This window comes from Nanorana parkeri, unplaced genomic scaffold, assembly GCF_000935625.1.
Source record: "Nanorana parkeri isolate BGI_ZX_2015 unplaced genomic scaffold, ASM93562v1 scaffold1297, whole genome shotgun sequence".
NCBI classification, from domain to species: Eukaryota; Metazoa; Chordata; class Amphibia; order Anura; family Dicroglossidae; genus Nanorana; species Nanorana parkeri.
The window spans coordinates 137,181-158,102 of NW_017307565.1; the positions used below are offsets into that span (position 1 = coordinate 137,181).

The 20,922-nt window shown below is 39.8% G+C and overlaps 1 protein-coding gene across 1 annotated transcript in view; it reads right to left on the reverse strand.

Moving 5' to 3' along the window:
• The window catches only part of TMPRSS5 (transmembrane protease, serine 5), a 49,984-nt gene that overhangs the window by 24,635 nt on the left and 4,427 nt on the right, over window positions 1-20,922 (reverse strand). Inside the window, exons 3-5 of the mRNA XM_018569182.1 lie at window positions 20,697-20,750; window positions 15,346-15,444; window positions 8,783-8,899 (exon numbers count right to left, since the gene is read on the reverse strand). Coding sequence (XP_018424684.1) covers window positions 8,783-8,899; window positions 15,346-15,444; window positions 20,697-20,750 — 270 coding nt within the window. The remainder of the gene's footprint in view (window positions 1-8,782; window positions 8,900-15,345; window positions 15,445-20,696; window positions 20,751-20,922) is intronic.

Here is a 20,922-nt window from a genome sequence, read left to right on the forward strand (position 1 = left end):
ATAAAGAAATAACAGTGATAGGGAAGGTGGAGATAAATAAGACACCTTTTATTTTGGAGTATATTGTGCAACAGTTCTGTCAGATTTGAGACAGATCCATATACACCTCACTGACGCATGAATTTGACCTTACATGAATCTGCAATAGGTTGTACCATTTTTCACACTACACTAATGAGCATCTATGACACTCTTTATGAATTTCATAGATAGATTTGGGTCAGTGTTGCTGAATGTATGTGCATACCATTTCCAAAAATTTCCATTCATTCTCCATCATCGCCCTTATAAGTGAAAATACCATCTTCAACCAGGTAGAACAACCCCATATGCTGTTTTACTGGCACCACTGGTAAGCCTTCTCTAATATTAGGAGCACTACTTAACTTTCTACTATTCTTCTATTGCAAACGGTTAAACAGTTTGGAGTTTGGTCACTGTGCAGAGACCCAGATTGTCAACAGTGGGAAGGAGGGCTCTCTTTCTTTCTACACTATATAGCCAAACATTTGTGGACACCTGACCATCACTCCTAGTTATGTTGCAAAAGGTGTGTGGATACCTGGCCAGATTGTTGAGTTGAGATGTTTCTAGTGAAGAAAACTGTTATTGCTACAGCGTAAAAAGACATTTTAGACAAATGAACACTTCCGACCCAGGCAAATGTTTGTGGAAGGTCCTTTTCTGTTCTAGAGGTACAAAACCAACTTTAATGGCCTGCACATAGTCATAGCCTCCAACCTGGTGAAAACCTTTGGGATGAACCATGTCTTCTTGTCCAACATCAGTAACGGTCTTCACAAATGCTCTTTTTTGCTGCATCGGCACAAAGTTCCTCAAATCTTGCAAAATTCCTTCCCAGAAGAGTAGAGGCTGTTATAGCTGCAAAGGTTCATGTTACACACCCTTTATGTAAATATTTTTAGCAGATTTGGATCTTAATGCTATAAAATGCATTGATATTTAGATGCTCAGTGCAGTTGGACTAATTAAATGTGATTTATAATTGGATGACAGAAGCTACCCCTCTGTGTTATTTTCTGTTTGCCTTATTAATTTTAACAATAAGTTTTATTAGGCTTGCATATAATAAATACAAACATACAATTTGGTACAAAGAGGGAAAAAAAAGGACAAAAAGGCATCAGACATGTGGCAGATACAGCAGCATAAAGGGTACCAACAGTATACCCAACCTAAATTTTAAATCTTACAGCATAACCTGAATATAGAAATACATTTTCCCGCATAAATCTTTAATCAGCATATTAAAGTAAACATGACGTAGAGATGTGATTATATTAGTAGGAAGGCAAAACAAAGTTTAGTCAATTAATTTTAGCCAGGCATCTGGAATCCGAAAGCCAGCAGGACCATTGGGAGGTGAAGAGATGAGTGGTAAGATTTGCTTTAGCAAAGAGAAATTCAAAGTGCGCATGAGTATTTAAGATTTGTATGACATTTCGTAGAGGAGGGGGTTGAGGTTGTTTCCAGGCTCTTGCTATAGCCAGTTGAGCGGCAATGAGGACATGAGATACCACTGTGCGGGATGTTTTAGGCCAAACTTCCAAACCTATTCCCAGTAAAGCGAGTTGTGGGGATAGATTGCACGGAGCCCCGGTGAGTATGGATATAAGAGCAGAGATATCAGACCAGAAAGACTTGAGTGAGTCGCATGACCACCAAGTATGAGACAATGAGCCCACCAAACCACATCCTCGCCAACAGAGCGGGGAAGAAGAGGGGAAGGCCCTCGCTAATCTCTGGGGCGTAAAATACCATTTGTGTAATATTTTTTGAACAGATTCCCAATGACTCAGACATTTAGATGTTTTTAAAGGTTGGGAGATAACTACATACCATTGCTCTAGTGGTATGGAGAAGTGTAGTTCCCTTTCCCACCAGAGCATGGACGGCAACTTTACAGAGTCGTTTGGTTCACTCAATAGCCTGTAGAAAAAAGATATACCCTTCCCAGTGGGGGAACATTTATTATAGAAAGCAATAGCTCTTCTAATAATTGTGTTGTCTTTAATATGTAGAGAGGCTATACAGTGCCTAATTCTGAGATACTTGTAAAAATCATGAGTCGGAAGAGAGTATTTTTCACATAGGGCCTGAAACGAGAGCAAACGACCATCAGAGAACAAGTTATCAAGGTGTGTAATCCCCAGATGTACCCAATTTTTCAGTTGCATGTCAGTAAGAAGCAAATCAAGTGTGTCTAGTGGTATGTATTGTGACAGGGTACACGACTCTGTGTATGTCAGTGAGAGGTTGAAAAGGGCAGCTTTCCCTGGCTAGGAAAGGGTTAAGCCTGGCCCAACAGGTAAACCTCCTCTCTATCTCTCTCTCTATTAATTAGCCTGCACCTGATAGTGACTGGGAGGGAGTGAGAGCTCAGAGTGAGATCCAGGCTGCACTGGATGGACACAGACTGGAGAGTGTCTGCATATCTGGGGAATAAGGTCTGTCAGAACAATTGTTTGTATTGGACTGCGGTTTTTGTCCATTTATACTGGAAGCTGGAATAGCCGCTCCAGTAGGACGTAGTGAGGGACACTACTGTTTAGTTAGCCTCCTAAGGTGGAGTAGGCCTTTTTATTTGTGTTACTTTTTCGTTGGATGCAATAAAGCTGCATTTATTGCCATTACTGTTTAAAGACCAGTGACTTTCCTACAGTATTTAAACATACATTTTTGCGTAGTAAAGGATTTGGCAGCCAACGAGTGCCAGACTCTGAGAGTTCCCGTGATAGAGTCTAGGTAGGATCTCTCAGGAGGACGATTGAGCATGGAGGAACACAGCATTAATTTAAGATCATTAGACAGAACAGTGCTTTCAATCTGAGACCACAGCTTGTCAGGGCTGTAGGCCCACCTGTGCTTCGTTTGGTCTAAAAGATTAGCTTTGTAATAGAGGGCTACCTCCGGGGCTCCCATACCTGCATAAGGCTTAGGCCTGTATAGACTGAATTTAGAAATTCTGTGAGATTTACCATTCCAGATAAAATTGTCTAAGAGACGCTGCAGTTTTTTCAAGTAAATTGGCAATAGGGGAAGGGGTAGGGCTCTAAAAATGTATAAAATATGAGGTAGAACATACATTTTGATGAGATTTATTCTTCCCGCCCATGAGACAGTAGATTTAGTTAGGTCCGAGCAAATAGTTGCTACAGAGGTCAGAAGTGTGGTATAATTGAGCTTGAAGGTATTAGAGCTAGGGGACGTCAGGTTGATCCCTAAGTATCTCAGGGTAGCAGAGGGGGCCCAGGAGAAAGGGGATATAGTAGGGATAGAGGTTTTGAGCATTGGTGGAATATTAATGGCTAACATATGGGATTTTTAATGATTTATCTTATAAAAGGACAGTTTGCTAAAGTGAGTAAGGATCTCTTGGACTGATGGTAAGGAATGTAGGGGGTCAGTGAGGGGGATAATAACATCATGTTGTCTTTAATATGTAGAGAGGCTATACAGTGCCTAATTCTGAGATACTTGTAAAAATCATGAGTCGGAAGAGAGTATTTTTCACATAGGGCCTGAAACGAGAGCAAACGACCATCAGAGAACAAGTTATCAAGGTGTGTAATCCCCAGATGTACCCAATTTTTCAGTTGCATGTCAGTAAGAAGCAAATCAAGTGTGTCTAGTGGTATGTATTGTGACAGGGTACACGACTCTGTGTATGTCAGTGAGAGGTTGAAAAGGGCAGCTTTCCCTGGCTAGGAAAGGGTTAAGCCTGGCCCAACAGGTAAACCTCCTCTCTATCTCTCTCTCTATTAATTAGCCTGCACCTGATAGTGACTGGGAGGGAGTGAGAGCTCAGAGTGAGATCCAGGCTGCACTGGATGGACACAGACTGGAGAGTGTCTGCATATCTGGGGAATAAGGTCTGTCAGAACAATTGTTTGTATTGGACTGTGGTTTTTGTCCATTTATACTGGAAGCTGGAATAGCCGCTCCAGTAGGACGTAGTGAGGGACACTACTGTTTAGTTAGCCTCCTAAGGTGGAGTAGGCCTTTTTATTTGTGTTACTTTTTCGTTGGATGCAATAAAGCTGCATTTATTGCCATTACTGTTTAAAGACCAGTGACTTTCCTACAGTATTTAAACATACATTTTTGCGTAGTAAAGGATTTGGCAGCCAACGAGTGCCAGACTCTGAGAGTTCCCGTGATAGAGTCTAGGTAGGATCTCTCAGGAGGACGATTGAGCATGGAGGAACACAGCATTAATTTAAGATCATTAGACAGAACAGTGCTTTCAATCTGAGACCACAGCTTGTCAGGGCTGTAGGCCCACCTGTGCTTCGTTTGGTCTAAAAGATTAGCTTTGTAATAGAGGGCTACCTCCGGGGCTCCCATACCTGCATAAGGCTTAGGCCTGTATAGACTGAATTTAGAAATTCTGTGAGATTTACCATTCCAGATAAAATTGTCTAAGAGACGCTGCAGTTTTTTCAAGTAAATTGGCAATAGGGGAAGGGGTAGGGCTCTAAAAATGTATAAAATATGAGGTAGAACATACATTTTGATGAGATTTATTCTTCCCGCCCATGAGACAGTAGATTTAGTTAGGTCCGAGCAAATAGTTGCTACAGAGGTCAGAAGTGTGGTATAATTGAGCTTGAAGGTATTAGAGCTAGGGGACGTCAGGTTGATCCCTAAGTATCTCAGGGTAGCAGAGGGGGCCCAGGAGAAAGGGGATATAGTAGGGATAGAGGTTTTGAGCATTGGTGGAATATTAATGGCTAACATATGGGATTTTTAATGATTTATCTTATAAAAGGACAGTTTGCTAAAGTGAGTAAGGATCTCTTGGACTGATGGTAAGGAATGTAGGGGGTCAGTGAGGGGGATAATAACATCGTCGGCATATAGGCCAATTTTGTGGTGGTGTTGATTAACCATAAAACCCTCCACTTCTGGGCAGTTTCGAATAGTTGCCGCCAAAGGTTCCATCACTAGGGCGAAAATTAACGCGGATAGCGGGCAATCCTGTCGAGTTCCATTAGTGATGCAAATAGGGGTGGATAGCAACCCTGACATGCGAACCTTTGCATTAGGTTGAGAATATAAGGCCGAAATTGCAGAACCTATAAAGCCTGTGAGGCCAAATTTATCTAGGACAGCCCGTAAATAACCCCAATGTACTCTATCGAAGGCCTTCTCCGCATCTGATGAAAGAAGCAGAGAAGGCCTTCCAGATTGCTCTGCATGTTGCACCAAATCCAGGAATCTCCTTGTGCCATCAGGGGCCTGTCTACCGTACACAAACCCCAACTGATCCGGGTGGATCAGACCAGGAAGGATGTGCAGGAGACGATTAGCTATGAGTTTAGCATATAGTTTTACATCTGTATTTAGCAAAGATATAGGACGGAAGTTTACAGGGTCATCTGTCGGCTTATTTTGTTTAGGGATAGTAATGATAGTAGCCTCAAGAGATTCACTTGGGAAAGATCCTACTGTCGCAGCTTCATTGGCGACAACACATAATTGCAACACTGCTAAGAATGCTTTATAGTATTCAGCTCCATACCCATCAGGGCCCGGAGTTTTATTTAAGGGTAGGTTTTTAATAGCAGTAGCGACTTCAGAGTCGGAGAACGGGGTTTGAAGTCCATCTAGTAAATCTGTGGGGACAGAAGGGAGTGATAGGGAGGCTAAAAACTTTTGTATCTCTGCATTAGACGGTGAGGGGGAAGATGGGGATTCCTGCAGGTTGTACAACGATGAGTAGTACTCACTGAACCGGTTGGCTATATCAAGGGGATTATAAAGTCTATTCCCAGTACTATCTAGAATGTAAGAAATGTTTACGTTTGCTTTGCGACTTTTAAATTGTTTGGCTATGAATGCTCCAGGTTTATTACCTTGGGAATAGTACTTCAGATTGAGCCGTTTAATCATGAAATCGTATTGAGACGTTAGGAGGAGGCTAAGTTCGTGTCTAAGAGAGGTTAAAGTAACAGAGTTGTAAGGGTTAGGGGCCAATTTATTTATGGATCCTAAATTGCGAATCTGGTCTAACAGAGCCTTCACAGCACTATTACGCCGTCGTTTCTCCTGTGCCCCCAGTTTAATAAGCAGTCCTCTAATAAAGGCTTTATGAGCATTCCATACAATGGTGTGGTTACTAGCAGTAGAAGCGTTGATATCAAAGAAGGCTTTCAGTTCAGATTGGACAAGTTCTCTGTGATCGGGATTAGAAAGTAAGCTAGGGTTGAATTTACATGTGGGAGAGATATGAGGAGGGGCGGCTGGAAAGAGAGTGAGTGAGGTAGGAGCATGGTCCGACCATGTTATCAACCCAATTTCCACCTTAGCAACTTGTTGTAGAGTGAATTTGTCCATGAGAAACATGTCCAATCTAGAATATGAATTCTGGGTATGGGAGAAATAGGTATAGTCCCTTTCAGTCCCGTGCAAACATCTCCAGGCATCATACAATTCGTGAGTATTGAGAATGGAAGAAAGGGAGCGATTGCTTCTTCTGTTTATATTGGTTGAATCAATGGTCGGGTCAAGTATTTCATTAAAGTCCCCACAGATGATAAGGTGACCTTTGCGCATATCAGTAATCTGCTTGAGTACTGCTGTAATAAATTGTTTTTGGTTAGTATTTGGTGCGTATATATTAACTATAGTGAAAAGGCAGTGATCAATGGTCGCCACTAGTATGATAAACCTGCCCTCAGGGTCTACAAGGATATCATGCTGATCAAAGGCCACCGCGTCCCTAATCGCTATCAAAAGGCCTTTGTGGAATTTGCGAAAAAAGGAACGCGGAAACCTCTGTTCTTTACAAAGAGGGGGATTGTGTTTACAGAAGTGGGTCTCCTGAACGCATAATATATCACTATGCAAGGAGGTAGCTTCTCTCCAGAGCATAGCCCTTCTGTGAGGGCTATTCAGCCCTTTGGCGTTAAGTGAAGTCATTTTTAAGGACATTGTAGAGCACAAAATGCCCAGAGATGTTGCATTGGCATATAACTAGTAACAAGAGAATAACAGTTATACCACGGAAACCTGAACAATAGACGCTCCTTTTCTATAAGGGACCACATGGTGAGCCATTCAGTATAGTAAACTGATCGTATGAGTTGTAGCACAAAACAAACTCGAAACTGATGCCATTCAAGAGGTAGCCTACATGGTAAAGAAAAAAAGAGAAAAAAGGATATACATAAATAACAAATAACTGAAAAACCGAACGAACGTGTCGTGTGCATGGCACACTTTAACCAGGGGGTAAGTAACACTTCAAAGAGGAGTCACAGCAGGATCATCACTGTCGAAGAAACCTTCACTTCAGGAGGGTAGAAGATTCAGCATGTACTGCTTAAGCACCGAAATTTCAACGGGAAGCCCAGTCCATGGGAACTTTACGTGTTGATTGAAGCGTAGACGCAGAAGAGGGTACAGCAATCGTAATGCCCCACGACTTGAGGATACGAACACCATCTGGTGGAGTGAGGATCGGTATCACTTTGTTTTGATGGGAAACCAGAAGTCTCGTCGGAAAGCCCCATCTATACGAGATCTGGTTATCACGTAGAGCCTTGGTAACAATGGCAAATTCGATACGTTGTTGAGCTGAGGCGGCCGAGATGTCAGCGTAGAGTGAAATATGGGAGTATGGTTCCGGAAGCACAGGAGATTGCTTAGATGCCATCATCAGTTTATCTTTGGTATGAAAGAAATGGATGCGAGCAATTACATCTCTGGGGACAGATGCTGGCAAATGGTTAGGTTTGTGCAGTCTGTGCGCTCTGTCAATCAATAATTCAGAGCTTGAGCAGGTAGGTAGTAGCGCGTGAAGGAGTTGATGGAGATATTCTGGAAGTTCTCCAAGTCCCACCGCTTCAGGAATCCCCCTAAATTTAACATTGTTTCGTTGAGATCTGTCTTCTAGATCTACGACTTTTGCTTGCAATTTCTGAAGGAGGATAATCTGATCAGTGTGGGCATCTACCATTTCATTATAAGCAGCCGCATAATTGGTGAGGAGCGTTTCAGTGCGGTCTGTGCGTGTGTCTAAATCTGATATTTGCGTTTGGAGCACAGTAATAGAAGATTTGAGGTCTTGCTGTAGCTCAGAGCGCAGTGACAGTAACATGTATTTAATACAGGCTTCAGATGCTGGGTTGTCTGTGACAGGCATATCTTGTAAGGACTGTGCATGAGAACTAACAGGTGCATTGGAATCCATTGAGGCTAATGATTTTTTCTTATTAACAGGCTCTTTAGTCTGTGGTGAGCTGAGGGGGGAGCTGGCAGGCCGTTTAGATTGATCAGTAGTGTGAAGAGCTCCCTGGCTGCCACCAGCTTCCATTTCTGAGTCAGAGCTGCTGTCAGGAGTGGCTAGAGGGACTGAGGTGATTACTGCGCCGGCGCCATTTTGTCTATGACGCGGCTCAGGCCGCGGATAGTAATCCGTCAGTTTCCTCGGTCCCTTCTGCTTCTTACCACCCCTAGACATCTCGTCCGAATGGATAGGAGACTAAACCGGCTGGGAGTCGAACGGTTCCGAGGATGCAGTGAGTAGCTGACGTATATGACCCTGATGTGGAGCTCCGGTATCAAGCGGCCATGTCAGATCGCGGCGAGACCACGCCCCCTTGCCTTATTAATTTAAGGCCTTTAGGTATATTTTCTTTGATAAACTAAAATTCATGCTCCATCTTTCTGATTGTGAAAAATAAGCCAAAGCACATTAACTAATTTTACAGCGATACACACATGATGGTTAATTAGTAATAATATCTTCACAAACCTTTTCTTTGTGGAACAGTAGTCACTTCGTTGTCAGTGTCATTGCATCGAGAAGTCACCTCAGCATCTTGTAATGAAATGGAACCTTGGTAAATGAGGGGCTTCATCAAATACTGCACTGCAAACATTAAAAGCAATAAAATGAAAGTTCTCTTTCTCGAGTCCTCTAATCATTCTGAGACATTAACAGTTGACAGTTGTTGATAAGATTGGTGAAAACAAATGGATTTTTCAGTTACAAGATGACAAAGGTTACCTAATCATCTCCTTCTACAAGACATTATTCCTCCTCTCCTATGATTTCTACTCATTATGGTAGTCACAGTTACTAATCCCTGCAAATTCTTTTACACAATCTGGGACAAACTAGCATGTTATTTTCTGAAGCATAGTTTTTCATTTTTAAAGGGTAAATATCATAAGTAGCCCTGTCATAAAATTGCACTTACTACTTCAAATTTAAATGAGAAATGAACGCTATCTTGTAGCTGTTAAGATCCTAATTAATTATAGATAATGTTGGTAATAAATCACACAGTAAAGCTTTTATTAATTATGCATACTTTTTCCAGGGAGGAATGTCTGAGCTTTGGCTACCTCAGTGTAAAGGTCTACAAGATCTCTGTAGGGTGCATTGCCAAACAAGCTGTCAAGGAAAACCAATTAAAACATAAAGACATAAATGATGCAGGTTTCATTATTACCAGTCAGAATTTGCCACTTAATACCACCAGCATATACACAGACTAATGTGTGTAAAGCAATATATAGATTTTAATGGTTATTTGTATTTCTCTCTGAATGTTTTGGGATATGGGGCCTGCATTTATATTTAAAACATGTTTTGACACTCAAGTAAAATTCACATGATAAATGAAGTGGGGGGTACAGTTCTAGTGGATGTTTATATAATATGGGGGGGACGGGCGAAAAAAAAAATTCTGCCCCGGGCGCCATAACTCTGGTTACGCCACTGGTGTTGTACCATATTGACTAATATAACTGTTCTCCTTAGCGGGGTGTGCAAACACTTTTGGGCTGTAAGGCAAACTGGAAATCCATCTGCCTTGTAAAAAATTAGTTAAATAGGCACAATCCAATGCCTATGATAGCATGCAGATGCTGGTTGCTGGACATATCCTGGGGGACATCAAATGGGCATGTTAGAGAACACATCCTTCTCACTTTTTTCTCACCTGAGATAAGACATTCTGGCAATCTTCATCTTTGCCACTCATTTCATCTCCCTTTGCCTTGACATTAACTTGCTTGCTATCTGACCTAAGTACTTGAAAAATGTTCTGCCTTGAGGGAAAACAGATCACGGCCTTACATCCACAATTGTTTATGAATTGTTTATTCTAGAGATGGTCAAACATTTACTCCTCCAGTAATTGTCAGTAATGAGTCTACTCCAATGATCGTATCCAATAGGGTTGGAGCTGCTTATCTGCCTCTGCCTAGCAGAATCTGGTACACCATCATGGTCAGTTATGCCTATACTAAGTGTTCTGGTGAATGTGTGGCCCATTCTTATATTAAAACCTGCAGATAGGCCCATTAGCATCAGGCTGGTGTTTCAACAGAAAGAACAAAAAGTTTGTGGCCTATTCTTAAAACAACAGCTCAATGAAAATTCTGATGCCTTTTAAGGGCTTGTTCACACCACGTCTGGACCATGCCCAGACCAGAACAGTTTGTTCGTGGGCCATAAAAGCATCCCAATGTATCCCTATGGTATTTCTGGGCTCTGTTCACACCAGCACAGACAAAAAAAATACCGCTTGTTTAATTTTCTCTGTTTTAAAACACACTGGAACGCATACAAATGCATACAAATGCATACAAATGTGCTGGAACGCACTGGACTGCGCCTGAAAGCCCATTTTAAGCTAAAAAAGGCGTCAAAACCACGGCAAAAACGTTTGCAGATCTGCTCCAGATTTGGTCCGGACATGGTGTGAACATAGCCTAAACAAGGAGATGCAGGAATATGTGTAAGCAGAGGCTCTTGTGGCTTTTCCTCACCCAGTGAAACTGGAACAACCCTTAAACTAAAACAGATACTGAAAAGTAAAAACAATAGTTATCTTAAAATATTTATATTTTCCTGCTAAACTTAATAAAAAAAATAAGATTTTTTTGTTTACTGGGACAGGGGGTAGCAGCATGTCATATAATTTCCCCATTCCTTACTTCCTTTTTACGGACATTGGAGACATGAAAGAGCTCCAAGCAATACCAAGCTAGCATTTAGGGGGCACAACCATTTCTTTTAAAAAAAAACAGGCCTACCACTGATAATATCTCAGGAGGATGCGCCCTAAACCTCTGTCTAAAGGGATACTGGTAGCTTATTTCACTGAAGAGGAGGGTGAGCTAAGATGTAGAACTTGACATTAATTTCACTGGAACTTGGAGACCCTATGTCCCTAAATCAAGGTGGCTTTCATATATGAAAGGAAAGCAAAAGCTTCTGCCTTTGTATGACTTTCCATTTAGCATAATGCTTTTTATGGACAATGTACTACACTGTGACATGCAGCAGATGTTATATTACTTTGAAATTTGCTAGTACTAATATCAATACTGATGTTGATTCATAAAATTAACACATAACTATTTTTTACTAAAATATAAGAGAAACATTGTGTTTAAAAAAAAAACTGTTATAGTTTTAGAAAGTGTACATTTCTTTTTCTAAACTTTATATTTTCTGCTTTTTTGCCCTCAACTGACCTGTAAAGGCACTCCAAAGTGTCGTTCATGTCTCCTCCACATCTCTCATCCAGTGCAAGGCTGAAGGTGGATTAGAATAGCACACACACATTGCACAGCTGTGACATGTGCTGCTCCTATCATCATTATGCTGCTAGTAGACCAGTGTCAATTATTTTCAGTGGGTGTTATTGGGTGGGTTAATTAGACTTAGTCACCACTACCATAAATGCCCACACTGAAAGCATTCTGCATTCTGATGATGCCACCGGTTGTCTAAAGCACTACACAGTGTTTGTCCATGACTGCCCGGGCACAGAGAAAGGTGTTGGATGATGATGGGCATCATTCAACCCAGAGTAAGAGTAGAGGACTACTGTGTAGAATTTGCCACTCTCTATGGAACACAGCAGCAAAACTGGGGAGTATTGAAGTGAAAGCTGCTATTCAGTTATCAGGAGGAATTAGGGAATGAAAACTGTTATAGATTTATCATTTAGCCTTAAAATTAATTTATATTCTGCTCTTTTGTCCGTTTAGCATAGCACAGTCCATTGCATATTAGTAACAGCATGACATATGTCTGAGTACAGTGCATCAAGTGGTAGATTGGAGACTATTAAAAACCTATTATTTCCTTTAAATTAAACATAGGGTTATTGGCATACATATATTTCTGAATAAAGAGCTTATTATAAGATCTGATGCTGATGGAATGAGAATTCCCTATTTCAAACAGCCTTTAATTTTAAGCATTTTAATGCAAACCTTTTATGCAATGCAGGATATATACGCTCATCAGTAGTGTAACTGAATACTGTAAGCGTATTTTACGCTTTTGCCTGCAGCATAGTTTAATTGCTTCCAAGTAGCATAAATATATATCAGCCATAAAAAAGACTTGTGACTTTAGTTCTTTCGTTATGAATATTTTATTCTAAATAGGAAATTTGCATAATGTGCTTACAGAGCTCCTTATTAGTTCATATTTTACCTCTATGTGTTCTCAGACACAAGGGAAATATAGCAAAGTGCTTGTGAATTTCTGTAAGTTGCAGTTTGCTTTAGTAAGTCCTGGTAGTGGGGACTGCAGAAATTGATTGAGAAAAAAAAATCTTTTAATGATGGACCAATGAATACAAATGACATGTTGGTTTGTGTAAAACAAGCTTTTTAACAGAAATGTCTCTGTATATTTGTCCCCAGAAAGAGGGCTATGCTTAAATGGGGGTACACAATGCTAGCGTTTTGTTAGAGTGTAATAATGGGCTTTTCATTGATAAAAATGCTTAGGAAATAGTATAGATTTAAAAAATGGGGAAGCCGGTTGCAGTGGATGAGGACCAGGACTTACGGTATATTAAAGTCACTCAATTGGTAGTCTGGGATGCAGTTTGAATGCACTGTTTTTCTATTTGGTTTCTCAAGCCATAAGAATATAAAAATTATTGCCAGACCTAAAAAAGTGAAAGTGTCCACAATAGTTTAATTGTCCATAAATTGGTTAAATAAAACAGCCAAAACATTCACCCATCATCAGGGCTCCAAGACAAATATAAAACATAATCATAAAATTGGAAGGACTCCAAGAAGGCCTTTATTAGGCTCGATTGGGATTTCATGAAGGCATCGCTTGATCAGATAGGGATACCACACTCAAAAAATTATGGCACTATACTCAGCCCCTAGGGCCCGAGTACGTGTGAATGGGATATTATCAGACCCAGTAAAAATAACCAATGGGACACGGCAGGGGTGTCCACTTTCCCCCTTACTGTATATTATAGCTATGGAACACCTAGCTGTGGCAATACGTCAGAATACAGATATAAGGGGAGTGAACATCAAGGCGAAAATACATAAATTAAGTATCTTTGCGGATGACCTGTTATTATATACAAACCCTAGGATAGCATTTCCGCTGGTCCTGGGGAGATAGAACAATTTAGCAATTATCGAACCAATGCTAGTAAATCTCAATTCCTAGATATTACTCTCCCTCAGGGGGAACGGGAGATTCTGAGGTCCAGTTTTCCATTCGTTTGGGCCCTAGAAGCGATAAACTATCTGGGAATAAAAATATCTGCAGATGTAAGAAAACTATATGAACTTAACTATATACCCCTCCTGGAGACGACACAAGTACGAATGGAGGCCTGGAGGAAACGTAAACACTCCTGGATAGGGAGGATGACACTATTTAAGATGGACATCCTCGCAAGATTTCTTTACATATTTCAGATGACCCCGGTAAAGATCCCCAGATTATATTTCAATAGATTAAGATCTATGTTGTTACAGTATACCTGGGGCACTTCTGGGGCTCACCTGAAGTATGACATCTTGGTTAAAAGAAAATCGGAAGGGGGAGGGAGTCTGCCACATATGGACTGGTTCGACCCCATGCGGCCCAAACTCTGGGAAATGGATGTAGGAGTGGGTATGATAGGTTTCTAACAAAAAAGGGTACGAGCAAGGTGTTGGATTGGGAAGGGAATGAAATTTTAGATAATATAATGCCTTTTGTTTCTTGTTTCATAGTTGTATAAGTAATGATGAAGGGCTAGCTTATTGTAATTGATCATAAGGATGAGCTTCTATTTTATATTTGCCCACTTATAATTAAATAAGCAATTTTAGATAGGAGATAGTTGTTAAATGTAGATGCTATTGTTATTATTATGCAATTTATTTGTATGTGATGAAACGAATAAAAATGTATTCTTGAAAAAAAAAAAAAAAGAGGAAGTTTGCATCTTAATATGTACAGTATATACTGCATATATGATTATAAACAACTTGTTATCAAAGTGCATCACTTTAATAACATGTACTTTATATTCATATACTGTATATGCAAAATTCTACTTATTTGATTTTGTATTTGTCTTGTACAGTAGCTCTGGTAAAGGGGGGGGTGCTTTGGCTTCTGAAACACTTTGGAAGTTTGATAGGACCAATTGATGAACTATTAAAGTATCTAGGACTCTTTCATCCTTTTTGGTCTGCCACACCTTTCTATATTGTTATGGTTTAAATTGCTTTCAGGTACTCATTGAGGGAAGTCTTGCTTGTTTGAAGTTTATCTTCCCTTGACTCCATGCACAGTGTTTTAAGTCCCGGTGTCGGTTAAATGTGTCTTTCTAGAGTTCCTACTTGGTTAGATTGGGCCTTTCACTTTGTTAACAGCACAATTTATATTTATTATTGTTATTTATTTAGCGCCAACAATTTACTCAGTGCACATTCACATCAGTCCCTGCCCTCAAAGAGCTTACCATCTAAGGTCCCTGTCTCACATGCATACAGGGTCAATTTAGACAGGAGCGAATTAACCTTCCAGCAGGTCTTTGGAGTATGGGAGGAAACACATGCAAGCATAGCAAAAGCATGCAAACTCCTTAATAATGACCTGGCGGGACTAGAACCGGGGACCTTCAGTGGTACAGTGCTTTGGAGTGTTGGAGGAAACACATGCAAGCACAACAAGAGCATGCAACTCCTAGATAATGACCAGACGGGACTCGAACAAGGGACCTTCAGTGCTACAAAGCAGAAGCGCGAACCACTATGCCACTGTGCTACCCAAAGAGGAAACACTAATTCAAATAAATAGAAAAAAATTGAATACAAATGGTTTATAATTTCTCCATAATCATTCATTGGCAAAAAAATTATGAATAATTATGGTATGTATTCATTATTATACTTGCCATGGCTTAAGTTATAATGCATCCAATAGGATTGCATATAGATATGGGAATTAGGCACCATCACCATCAATATATCTCTTGAATTTTCTCTCTACTCGGCAACCACTAAAAATCAAATTTGTTATAATCATACCTAATATGTAAACTCCTACAGCTGTTCCTGTGACAACTCCAGCAGCAAAGAGGAGGATCAGGATCCTTCGGGCACTGCATCGTTTCTCTCTTGTTTTTTCTAGGCATGAAATACAAAGAGTTAGCATTTTTTGTATAAATCAATCAGTGATGCACCAGTTACAGTATGTATGGTTTACTTTAATCACAAATGATTTCTGGACTTCATGTCAGTGGTGTTTACCTGTAAGATCACTGCTGATTCCTAGGCAATCCGCACTATGATCACCATGAAAAATATTACTGTTACAGCTAACATTTATACAATCCCTTTATCCATCATTTTGAATGTAGATCTTGGACTGGCTTTGCAAATACTGCTGGGCATTAATGCTGCCATACTTGATACAGATGCTAATGTCTAATATTTAAACTCCTGGCAGATATAAAAGACACAGATTAATGGAGCTCCTTATTCATTAATTTCTCATTACATGTACTTTTTTTTTTAATGCAAGCAGTACAGGTTACTGAATTTCACCAGATATTAGGTATTGGTATTACAATTTCCTATAAAGCAGAGGTCAGTTTGGGAAAAGAAGAAGCAACACAAGACGCCAGTCAGTTGTGCTGCAGTGCTTGACTCTAACAAGAAACATGATGATCGGAGGAGAGAGCCAAATGACAGAGATGAGCTTGTTCATGTGCTGCTTTTCCTTTCACTGTCCAGACACATGTTAAGGGAGTGACAAGACCTGGTTTGATTTTTTAATTTTCTTTTTATAATATGGGAAATATTAAAAGCACGCCCTCAGTGATAAGCAGCATTTCCAATTATGGGGGCTGTTGAACCCTTCTCCCTTTCCTCCCAGTTTGCAGGATGCCATTACATTTGGGAAAACAAGGTTAAAGAAGCATAACATGAGAGGCAGGGGTTCTGCATGCTAGTTAGTAGGTTTTTCATGTTTTTTTAAACAGTATTTTTTATACTTACAGGTTTAATTTTTTTACATTATTTTATTATTTGTATTTATTTATTTCATTGTAAGGCTGTCCCTGCACTGTTTAAGCAAACATGGAAATGATCAGCGGTGCAATCTGGGTAATACCTTTAAAAAAAGAAAGTTCTAGGCCTAAACACCACTTGCAAAATAGGGCTTAGACACTAGCCTCACAGAGGTGATAAAGGCTACAGAGAGTTCTTTCGGCTATATAAATCCTGTATAATAATAATAATAATACCACTTTGTAGGTGAGAGTAGGGAAAATAATGGTTTTAATGGGTTAAAAAGGCCATTTCTGAAGAGCAGAGAGAACCAGATTGTCATGGAAAATTTTTAATGGGGACCCTCTGTGGTATCTGCATATTGTGCCCCTTAAAATGGAAGAGGTGCAGAATCTTAGCACACACACCAGATATTCACCAGAGCACCCTGGAAGGAGTGATGAACTTTACTGCTGGGTGCAGTAGTGTGTGGCCCTCAGACACACCTGGGCAGATGGCAGCTGAACAGGAAAAGAACCAGACTGTGGTAGTCTGTAGCCCAGTCGACAGGCAACATCAGAACTGAATAATAATACAAAAATGTTGTCTGACTTTTAAGGTACTTCAAAAAGTAAGCTAGTACAGCAATATGAAATCAAAATCTTTATTTACATATCTTAAAATGACAATTCAGTGTCAGTCACTTAAAATGTAAACATTAAAAAATAATTTTTTACATCCTATATATGTAGCCCCATCTTGTCATTCATTTTCCTTTTCATTCTAACATTTCTCATACTTCATAGAGACGTGTAAAGATCTTCCTCAAATACTTTGCTATATTTGTTGTTCAACAAGTAAAGCAGAAGATATTTCTTGCTTTCTCAATGTGTTTCATGGTAATCCGCTTCCTCAGGAGAGGGCTACAATTTGATCAATACCTGCTATATCAACTTCCAAATATGGCTTCCACAAATCCCCAGAATCCCTGGGTGCGGATGAGGAGGGACCCCAGAGATACACCACTTTTATTTATTCGAAGACATCACCACAGCAATATTTTTACATCCACTGCTAGCCTCCAATTAGCAACAAGGGAATAAATCAAAGTACAGGAGTTCCAGTATAAAACCACTATAACAGAAACTGTTTTCTTTTCTATATTTAACCCCTTCATGACTGAACCTTTTTCAGTTTTTGTCCGTGAATGTCTGAAGCACTTTTTACATTTTTGCTGTGTGACTTTTTTACGGCAGTAATATACTTTCTTACTAAGTGCACCCACACATATTATATATTGTTTTTTAGAGGACAGGTACGGCTATATATTTCTATCACATATGTGTGCCTAACGCCTCACTTAGTGTGAACAAAATATTAAAAAATAGGAAAAAACTGTTTGATTAATAATATTTTTTAGAAAAATAGCACAGCTAAAAAAATGCATTAAAGTCAATTCATTTATTTGTCCTTTATTTACTCCTCCAAGCCACACCCCCATCCTCTTTCCTACCTGATTTGTTAAGGCAGATTGTATGCAATTTCAATCAGTTATAGAGAGAGAGGCTGAAAGGAAACCACTTCTTCTGTTTCTACTTGTCATAAACCCCTAATGTTCTGTGAAAGTTGTGTCATGGACAACAACATAGAGCTTATTCACACTAATGTACTTTTGGGTATATAATAGGTGCTTGGTAGGTGGTTTTGATCCCTGCCATGTGTCCAGCAAAGACTCTTTCTTCAAGTGTGTACTGAGCCAAATGACTCAATTCACACTTCATGGTGAGTGGACAAGGCATTGTGGCATGGCAAGCAGAACACTGTCTGCAGCTTTCATATTAGGGCTGCCTATTGGTTTCTATGGTTTCTCCTAGCAGAAGAGCTGTGGAGCTGCCCAAAAACATATCATGTTGGTTGATCCTGTGCATCCAATGTAGTGTGATCCATGCTGTATAAACTTAACTCTTAACCCAAAACCTTGCTAGATTTTCTTTTATGCAAATTGTCACATATAACTCACCCCAGACCACTAAGTGAATTGAAGCTTACAGGAGCAAAGTACAGTTGAGGTGCTGAAAGCAGTGTGGACCCTTCCACATTGATACTCTAAAAGGTTCAACTAATTTGGCCCAGAGTAATTATTTCCTGAAAGTACCCGTTAAGAGCAGCAATTCTATTTCTGTTGCGTAACCATCCCTATTGTGATACATTAGCTCATTTGAAGTCTTATTGTAATAAATTGTTTTATTGTAATAAACTGATATTGAAATTAATTTATTTCCAGTTAAATTGAATTTATGAAAGGGCAATTACATAATATTCTAATCCCTGTATAATTAACGTCAATAGTCTTTGCTCTTTACAGTGATTCTTGCTGGACATTTTTTCTGTATTTAATTTTTTAGAAAATTTGCAATATCCTCTCTAGCAAGGACATTTTAAAGGTCCTTATTGAATTTCTCTATAATCAAGCTTTGTTACATTTAATAAGTATTGCCATGCAGGAGATTCTACACTTTTGTAAAAGCAGCCTCTTGAGCCAGTAAACTCTGGTTCTATTATGTAATTCTATTACGAAAGTCAAAGAATATCTTCAACATTATCTGTTTGACCTTAAAAATGTCATAGAATAAAAGGGTAAAATAGGTATCTTATTCAGAATGCTGAATAGTATTCTTTCTCACTATGTAATAATAATACAAAAAAAATAAAAGTTAAAAATTAGTATTCAGAAACAGTGTATGATTCAAACAGAAACTGCTATAGCTAGAACAAGCAAACCTGAAATAATAATGATAATAATAATAATAATGTAAAACAAATAAAATGTATAGTATTTAGCAGTCCAGTTTTTTCCCTTCTACAATTACATTCCCCAAATGTCAAGAGGTCCTATATTACCAGATTATTTCTTCTTAGAATTTTAATATTTAGTAGACATTTAAGAAATTCAGTATCTCTAGAAATCTATTTTTTACCTTCAGTCTTCTCTAACTTATCTTTTTACAGTTTTTGTTCCATTCATAATTTTTCATTAATGAAGTAGCACCACCATTAGAGATTTAAATGTTCCCCTTTTCTGCATTATAATATCTAAAACTTTCCTGTTCATCCACATAGGCTTTTTTTTTTATTCCTATGGACTTTGTTCTAATAGGGTATATAATTGCTACAGTATCTGTTTAATGTATTTAAAAACATTTCCTATTTGGTTTTAGTTTACTTAAAAATACACCTTTCTCTTTGTTATTTTTAACTTTGCTTTCCTAGAATTCAAAAATGTTAATCATTATTTGTTAGCTATTTCATATCAAGGCCAACCAAAAAAAATTTGAGGGATACAGCTGGGCAAAGAAAATACCTTGTTCAAGCTTTTCTTTGTAACCCCATTAGTAAGATTTAGGGGTCTATGACCGACCTGAAGTGAAGTGAGCCGAACACTGTTCGGCTATTCACTTCAGGCTGGTACGGCTGATTTCAGCTGTACATCGGCTGAAATCAGCTGTACATTGGCTTGCTTCACATTGCTTCGGCTCGGCCGACAGAGGGACCGAGCAGAACAGAAAAAGAGTTAAAAAAGTAAATAGAAAATTATTGTGCGGAGCTAGCAGTGACAGCTAGCTCCGCCCAATATCTTCCTATTGTCCAGCGGCTCTGCTACCGTCAAAAAAAAAGAGAAAAAAGAACTCTCCCAGGCGCTCTGGGAGCCTCCCGCTCCCGGCCGCCCAGGAGAGAAACACTGCTGTGTCTTTCTTTTTCTTTATTCTGACACGGAGCGATGTCAGAATAGAAAAAAAAAGAATTTCCCATTGAAATGCATTGCTACATTACTATTGGCCATTTCAATTTGCAATAGCCAATAGTAAACTAGCATTGTACCCACCCTCTGCTGATGGACCTGATGGAGAACTGCAGCAGAGGGCGGGTACAATGCTAGTTTACTTTTTTTTTCTCTATTCTGACATCGCTCCGTGTCAGAATAAAGAAAAAAAAGAAACAGCAGTGTTTCTCTCCTTGGCGGCCGGGAGCAGGAGACTCTTGGGGCGCCAGGGAGAGTTAGCTGTTTGGAGATCAGTGTCCCTGGTTAGCAGGTAACCAGGGATGCTGATCTCTCTGCAAGTGGCCGGAGCCAGCCGTAAGATCACGGCTGGCTTCGCCCAGCTGTCAGAAGCAGGCTGTCGGCCAGCCAATGGCCGGCCGCTCGGCCAGTTCCGACTTTCAGCACGGCTCAGCAGAGCCGTTGCATATGCGTTCGGCTCGACTGAGCCACTCGGCCAGGTTCGGGAGCTGTACGGGCTATAGTGAATAGCCCGTACAGCACCCCTTCGGTTCTACTGAACCGAAGGGGTCCTGGGGCTGAAGCTAGCCGAAGGATCAGCCGAAGCTACGGTTAGATCCTTTGGCAGCTTTCTGAATAGACCTCTTAATCTCACTTTCTGGTCCTGTGACAGAAAGACAAGAAATTAAGGTAGCAGTCATCACTGTGAAGCAAGACAAAGGCAGTCATAAAAACCTTTCTAACAACACAGATCACACCCATGCCTAAGGATCTTGACACAGGATCCAGCATATGTAATAATAATAATAGTAGTATTTCTTCTCACAGTGAGGCTG